The 7756-nt window shown below is 44.4% G+C and overlaps 1 protein-coding gene across 13 annotated transcripts in view; it reads left to right on the top strand.

Moving 5' to 3' along the window:
• The window catches only part of TBC1D5 (TBC1 domain family member 5), a 630316-nt gene extending 624783 nt beyond the window's left edge, over positions 1–5533 (top strand). For all 13 annotated transcript variants that reach the window (XM_069088446.1, XM_069088447.1, XM_069088443.1 and 10 more), the window contains one exon: positions 1655–5533. In XM_069088446.1, coding sequence (XP_068944547.1) covers positions 1655–1957 — 303 coding nt within the window. In that variant the 3' untranslated portion in view covers positions 1958–5533. The remainder of the gene's footprint in view (positions 1–1654) is intronic.
• The last annotated feature ends 2223 nt before the right edge of the window (positions 5534–7756 follow it).

The raw sequence follows: 7756 nt of genomic DNA, 5'->3' as shown, positions 1-7756 counted from the left end.
TCTGTATATGTGCTCTCGTGTATGTGTTTGTGTTGTATGTAGACAGATATATCTGTATATGTGCTCTCGTGTGTATGTTTTGTGTGTGTGTGTGTGATTGAGTTTTATTATGCTTTGCTTTTCCAGGCAGGAGAATAGAATGAAGTAATAAGTAGCCATAGCCACTTAGCTTACCCTAATAACATTTTCTAACAGTTTTAATTGAAGAAAAAATCACCTGGAACACTGCTTTGTAGTACTGTGTGGTCTTACTCATCTGTATTAAGAACATTGTGTACCTCAGTCTTTAATTGTTGATTTAGTTATTTCATGTTATTTGCAATTCTGAACTGTCTGTCCCCTTTCCCCTCCCCAAGCCATTGAGAAGGCAAAAAAACCAAAACCTATTAGGGAGGGAAGGAAGGAAGGCAGGCAGGAAGGAAAACATGCTTCATGCTTTAATCTCTCACTTCTCTTTCCCTGATATACATGACATCATGGTTGATTATTTTTATCATGTTGCCATCCCTGGTTCTCCTCACTTCCCTTCACATGAGTTCGTATGTGTCCTCCCAGGTTTTTTTGTAACCACCCCCTTCATCTTTTCTTATAGCACCCTAGTATTCTGTCATATTCATATAGTATAATTTGTTCAGCTATTCCCCAAGTGATGGGCATCCTCTCAGTTTCCAATTCTTTGCCATTGCTGCTGCCTAATGGGGTCTAATTCAGAAGTCAGGAGCTCAAGTCTCCTCAGTGAAACCCTGATTGTACATTAATTCTCAGTGAATCCTGGGTCAGTTCACTGCCCCATCCTTTCCATCAGGTGCTCCCCTGGTACAATAGTCATATCCCATGGCGTAGTGTCATGGGTGGTGCTTGCTCTAGCCCGCCAACCAGCACATCCTTTGTGTGTGATGATATGATGGTCTGCCCATAGAAGTAAGGCTGCAGGAGGCCCCGGCCCCCACGTGGAAGTTAGGAGACTATGAGAGAGATTCTTATTTTCACTCTTTGACGTAGTTTGTCTTCCTGATATATCTGCCTAAGGAAGCATTGAAGTGTACAATCCTAATGCTGCTACAAGTGTGAAAGGGCAGTGGGGAGCCCCAAAGAGAACGTGATATTACAATCCCAGTTCTGTTCCCTGCTGCCTCAGTGACCTTGGGGGAGTCCCCTGACCTCCATGGGACTCGCATTTTTCATCTGTATGAAAAAGAGAGATTACAGAGACGGGCCTAGAAAGTCTCTTCCAACTTTAGGTTTTATGAACTAAGAGGAGAAAAGTTCATAGTGACACCACATCCTAGGACCTGCTAACCTATAGAAGATCTGTATGCCTTGATGTCCATGCCCATGCACATACACAGACAGAAACGTGCACATCCATACACTCACAGAGTTGTGCATCCTGTTACAACAGAGCCTCCTAAAATGGTGTCTGGAGGGTCCAGGGAAGAGGACCATGGCCCAGGCCCATCTGTTATTGGGAGTTCTGAACCTTTTTGACTAGGGAGGGTCATGGACACAGAAAGGGAGAGATGAGCAGTAAAACCCAACAAGAACCTTGTGAAGTGTGGTATTCCAGAAGCCTAGAGTCAGGCTGGTGCAGAGGGCTGTTCTTCCGCTCTGTGCTCTGTTGTGTAACTCTGATCCTTGTGATTTGGTTTCACAGACGCCCTCTGATTTGCCTGGGAGTTCCGAAAGCAAGAGTTCAGATGATTATATCCTGGTTTCCAAAGAAGAGGAGGAAGGCAGTGGGAACAGAGCTTCTGGCCGGTCTCAGCCTCTCCGAGCACACAAAGGCACGTCAGGGAAAACAGAGGCGCTTTCTCGGTCATCCCTGGTGTTCTCTGACCCCCTGATGGGCATGGCTTCAGTGTCCTCCAGTAACCTGAGCTCCAGCCCCGATGACGATGACAGCAGCAGCAACAGCAAGGATTCTGATTTCACCATTGTGAGCCCTTTGGACATCTGAGCGGTCCGCACCCGCACTCTCTTACCTGAGACATTCTCAGCCCTGGAACTTGCATCCTTGTGATTCTGGGGGCCAAGCTTCACAGAGCTGATTTAACATCAACAGTCTCTAAAGCCTAAGTAGTCATTCAGAGCATAAATACGTTGGAACACTGCCAAGAGAATAAGATTAAGTGAACATGGCCCCACGATAGGCCTGATATGTACCCCAGTGTAAAGATAGGCTTAGCCCTTCCCCCTGGAATCAGGCCTAGCACACACTCCCAAGTTAGTGCTGAGCCAAGCCAGGATCACCCACCCAAGGAAAAGACAAAACTACAATTAAAGTCACTTCCCAGTGCCTCATCCTGCCAGATTAAGGAGGCGGCAGATGATCCTTACGTTCTGTTGGGACGGAAGAATAGGATTCAGACTCTCCCCCACAGAGATTGTCAAGGCCTGAGAAGGCTGACTGGCTTCAGGGAAGCTTCCTCTCCCCAAATCTGTGTCTCGGTTAAGTTAGAGTACTTCTTACCAAGAAGCCCACATCAGTGATCAAAACAAAACAGGCAGGACAAAGGGTGGGTTTACTAGGAAGAATTAGAACTAGTTTAGGTGAAGTCTGTCTTCAGACTTTATAGAAAAATGCTAGTGGTTACTAGACTTAGAATTCAATTATCAAAATCATGCTTTGGTGTGTTATGGAGCCAGATTTCTTAGTTGGTTTGGACAAGACATTTCCAAGCCACAGGGCTAATCAATGCAAACCCCCTTTGGTTATCATCATTCCCTACAGCCCAGTTTGGATAGCAATTGTATTATACCTAGAAAGTATATATAAAACAATAGGGTCATTTGAAGCTGTTTCAAAAGTAGCAAGAAAACTATTCTTTAAGCTAGAGATTATATGTTTGCTGTGATGCTTCATTAATGAGGGAAAGCAGACCTCTTTCAAAACAATCCAGAAGCACAAAACGTGAGTTTAAAACTGTGCTTTTCTGGATTCTTTAGTTTCCATGCCTTGTCACACCATCCCAAATCTTGACTCCTCCCCACCTTCCTCTTCTCCTGCCCCCAGTGATCAGGTCTGCCCCAAAGGAGAGTGCTGGGGCCAGGAAGACAGAGCTGCTGCAGGGCAGGGCAGGCATTTGTGATGAACATTCCACATAGTAGGCCATGGTGGACGGCCTCACAGATGGCTAGTGTCTCTGCTGGGCATCTATCCTGAGCTGAGATCCTTTGCTCTCCAATAGTTAAATCTTAGACATAGTGAAGTACTCATTTTCATCAAAGTCTTGGACACTTATTAATTACCATAGCTTGGAAAATAGATGATGTTAGGAAAAGGAGTTACATACTAGCAGTCTAATTCTTTAAAGGGATGAAGAGATTTGAAAAAGAGAAATGTCTCATTTGCCTTACTTAGTTTCCTTTCATAAGTGGCTACCCTGACTTTAATGAAGTCAGCACCTTGGTGTAGATTAAACCAGACCCATATCAGCTTCTTCACCAGGAGCAGCATTTGTCAGAGGATCGGCTTGCTAAGCCAATGGTCTGCAAATGCTTTGACCACCAGATGGGAGTAGGCTTGAGAAGGTTTTATGGAAGCAATATTCATCTCTTGGGTTCCTGGCTCACAAAGACGGGGAGAGCTGAGGTACAAACGCATGGACAGAAGCACTTTATAGCCCACTGCTACTTACTTTGTGGATAAATTGGACAATGACCTAATGTCCTTCTTGATAAAGGAGATAATGGTGATTCAGTGATGTCAGGCCATAATGGAGAAGATCTAATTTGTTCCATAATTTGTTTTTAACCTCTAGTAGGAAAAATCATCTATAACATTTAGTGCTAAGCTGTTTAATGGTTCTCTTTTTGCTGAGATAACAGCATTGTTCTGCATTCCAGCATTGCTTGGCAGATGTGTTGACTAAGTGTTGTGGTTATCACCTCTTAATTATAAATGGTTTTCTCAGCACCACTGCAAGGGGAATACACAGAAAGGATCTTGCCAAACTGCTGCCTTTAAAAACCTCTTAAGTGTTTGCCTGACTCCTGTCCTACAGCAGCATAACCTTAGAGCATCTGTCTCCCTCTGTTTGCACACTGAGTCTGGTGATGGCCTTGAAACTGCCTTAGCCCTTGGAGTGGTTCGCCTTGCTAGTCCAGAGTCAGGTGGCATTGAATTGTCCAGGCTGGCCCCCAGGTGCAACAGGGAAATGGCCTGGCAGCTGTGCCTGATTGCAGAGGTGTCCTCATATTCATCTCTTCAAGACGCTGTCCTGAGAGTGTGCCTTGTGAGCTGTAGCAGTCATGCCCAAGTGCTACTGCTTAACTCGACACAGCCAAATGAGAAACTGGGGCATCAGGCTGGAAGATGATTCTGTCAGTATCTTTCCTGAGAAGCAGCAGCTCAGCCCGTGACACGCAGGTGGGCAGCGGTGGGGCAGGCCAGCACCAGCCTATTTGGTCTTGAATTGTTACTGGAAACTGCTTCAGGGTCTAGCCTGGCTACCAGGGGGCAGCTTCCTGTTCATCTCCAGGATTTGGGGGTCGTGGGGTGTTTTCCTTTTGTGTAAAGTATTCATTTCTTTGGACCTTTAAAGCCTTAACCCTTCCAGCTTAAAGAATTGTTTATTCTCCAGCCCTAAGTGTTCTCTGTCTTGCCTCTAAGAAAGGAGATATTCTTTGGTCAGCGAGGCATGAGTAGCACCATCCCAGACACCCACAGGTTAGGAGGGCTCTTTTCAGTTAACATCACTTCCCCGTTTAGGGTGGGATCAGCTTTTCTTATCCCTTTCCTTTCTGTTTCAACACTGTTCGTGTCTTAGTCTCCGTGCCATCAAAGATGATAATGGGGTTAGTCTTCTTTGTTATCTTATCAGATGCTTATGTTTAATCAAACATTCTTTTTTTTTTTAATCCTGAAAATATGAAACTTTTTTTGTTGGGTTTTGGTTTTGGTTCTGGGGGGGGGGTGTATCAACAACTGTGTAGAAATCAGTGACACTCTTTGTTTAATGCTACCTACCGCATCTTGCTTTTTAAAGTTTAAAGCACATTTTATATCAGTAAGATTTAAGTCAACTTTATATTTTTCTTTTTTATTGTGTCCTCATGCATCTCAAATATATTCTGTCACATGATCAGACTGGAACTTTAGTGCAGATTCACCTCCCTGCAGTAGTTCTAAGAGCTACAGATTGGACAGAGAAGCCAGAGCTATTGTCTTGACTTGGTTCTACGATGCCAAGGAAGAATTTGACACTTTAAAATGTACTGAATTCTTCTTCCAAAGATGACCTCCTCCTAATAAAGTCCAATGGCAGCCATACTCTCATATGAAATATATGCATCATGTAGTATTTCAGTGTGGATGAGTGAATGTGAGATTTAAAACAGACCGGACCTCCCTGTGTTCGCTGTCTGTACCGTGTGACTGGGTCCCATCTCGCATGAAACTGTCAGCGCCCAGAGAAGCATTCTGCGGGAAGCTGCTACAGCCGTGTCTTGATTGGGGTGAGTGTGTAGGAGTTTCCTAGCTGGAGAAATTGTCTAGCCTGCTTTATTAAAGAAACAGCTAACAAACACAAAACCTTGTGTCCGTGCTTTTTAATTTCCAAATGTCACCAACAAATCTGGCTCCTTTTTTTTTTCTTTTTTAGAAAAAGGATTTTAAAGAGTACAGGAGAATGGAGTAGGCTAAGTGACCTGTGCTGTGAGTCTCCAGCAAAGCTGTAACTACCTATTTCTGAGCTAGCAGAAGTTAGGAGGAGGGTCAGCTTGCCAGTGGCTTATTGTCCTGGGATAGATACTGTCATTGAAGTGGGGAGGATGGAGAAAGAAGAACCACAAAATGGGCATTGATGCCATTTAAACTTCCTACTCTGCTACAAAGCCCTAATCATGCCCTAATTATAGTTCTAGGACCCTGATTCCCGTTGTGTGCATACAAGCCGAGGGGTGATGCCTGCCTCCTGCCAGCAGCCTCTGCCGTTAAGAGGATGGGGACAGAGAGGAAGAAGGCATCTGCCCTGCAGAACTGTGGCTCACGGGGGGCAGAATTCACCATCGCTACTTACACGGCCTTATCTCCTGATCAAGTGAATGTAGACAGGCTCAAGACCACACTGATTCAGCAATCTTTTATATTCCGCATCCACATGGCACATTACATCATTCCTAAAACACTACTCACTGCTGTAAGTTTACAAAACAATCCCTAGGTTTTTAAACCTACCCCTTACATTGTAAAACGCACTGATTCAATAAATGATTCATTAAAAGAATCTCAGCATTGAGAGGAAAGTTCGCAGGGGCTCTCTGGTACAACTCATACCTGAAGGCAGAGCTCCAGTCTACAGTTTCTCTGACAAGTGGCCCTCTAGTCTCAACTTGCCAAGGCAGCCCATTCCACTTCTGGACATTGCTAATTATTAATAACTTTTTCTTTCTGTTGAGCAAAAATGAACTCTCTGTTAACATCTAGCAATATTTTTTTCCTCCAAGAAAGAACGTGCTTCCATATAGTAGCCCTTCTCATATGTAAAGATGGCTCTTGGGTCCCTTTAAGTCTTCTCTTCTTCAAGATTAACCCCCCCTAGTTTCCTTTACTAGTCCCTGGAAGGCATCAAGACTCCTTGTTTTGGCCAGTTGTTTGTGCATGTGCTCCAGCTCTAGAACATGGAGTTGTGAGGGACCTCAGAGCCTTCCAGACTAGGCCCCCTCTTTTTGTAGATGAGGAGACAGACCCAGGAAGATCATAACTTAGCTCCTCTAACTGAATCCAATGCTCTTCCTCTTGAACCATCCTACCTCTTGGCATCTGGTTCCTTCTAAAATATGCTGCCCCAAAGCAAATAGCATACTCTGGGTATATTCCAAGCAGGGCAGAGAAGAAGAGGACTATGATTTCCTTCGTTCTGGATGCCATACTTCTCTCAGTGTAGCTTGAGACTAGATTCACTTTCATGGCTACCACATCACACTGTTAAATCACTGGACTTAGAGTCCACTGAAGCCACCCGGCCTTTTTGATACAAACCGTCATCTAGCTGTATCTCTTCTTCTCATATCTATGCCATTGGTTTTCTTAAAACCAATGCAGAATTTTACATTTGTCCATATTAAATGTTTTCTTATTTTAATAGGATCTTGGAATGAGGGAACAATGCTTGTCTTTCACTCTGTTACCAAGAGAAACCACAGGGGGATTTTGTGGCTTCCCCCACAGAAAGGGAGCCAAGGAAACAGATCACTAGCAGCAAGAAGTATCCAGTAGTTGGTCAAGATCTAACTGGGATGAAAGTGGGAGCTCCTGACTGGACTCCCTGTCTCCCACCCCTCCCCACACATGCCTCATATGAAGAGAGAAGTCAACAGAATGTAGTTGCATGAAGAAAACTTAGAAATGAGATTCCTGTAGTCACTGTATATGAACTGGATACAAGAGTTGGCTGGGAAAGTCTGTAACCCAAACAAATGATTTCTGGAGCATTTCCCCTTCCATTCCCCATTCTCTAAAAAGCCTCAATTATAGACTGGGGTATTGATGGCCAAGAACAGTGGGAGAGAACAAAGGGTGTTGTAGTTAGGGAAGATGGCGCCAGTCTCCAGGCTGGGCTGTGGAATAGAATGATGGCCTTCCAGCTTGCTGGTCAGCATTACTTTTATTAACTATAGTAATCATAACAGCATTTATGTAACACTCATTTGAGCCTCACAACAGCCCAGTGAGTTAGCTGCTATTATCCCAGTTTTACAGATGAGCAAACTGCAGCACAGCAGTTGTGCCTTGCGCGATCACACAGCTAGTAAA

This window comes from Petaurus breviceps, unplaced genomic scaffold (assembly GCF_028583685.1).
Source record: "Petaurus breviceps papuanus isolate PSGF00001 unplaced genomic scaffold, PetGlider_PUasm1.0 185, whole genome shotgun sequence".
Lineage (NCBI taxonomy): Eukaryota > Metazoa > Chordata > Mammalia > Diprotodontia > Petauridae > Petaurus > Petaurus breviceps.
The sequence above is the reverse complement of the archived record's forward strand: the minus strand, read 5'-3'. Positions and strand labels throughout refer to the sequence as shown.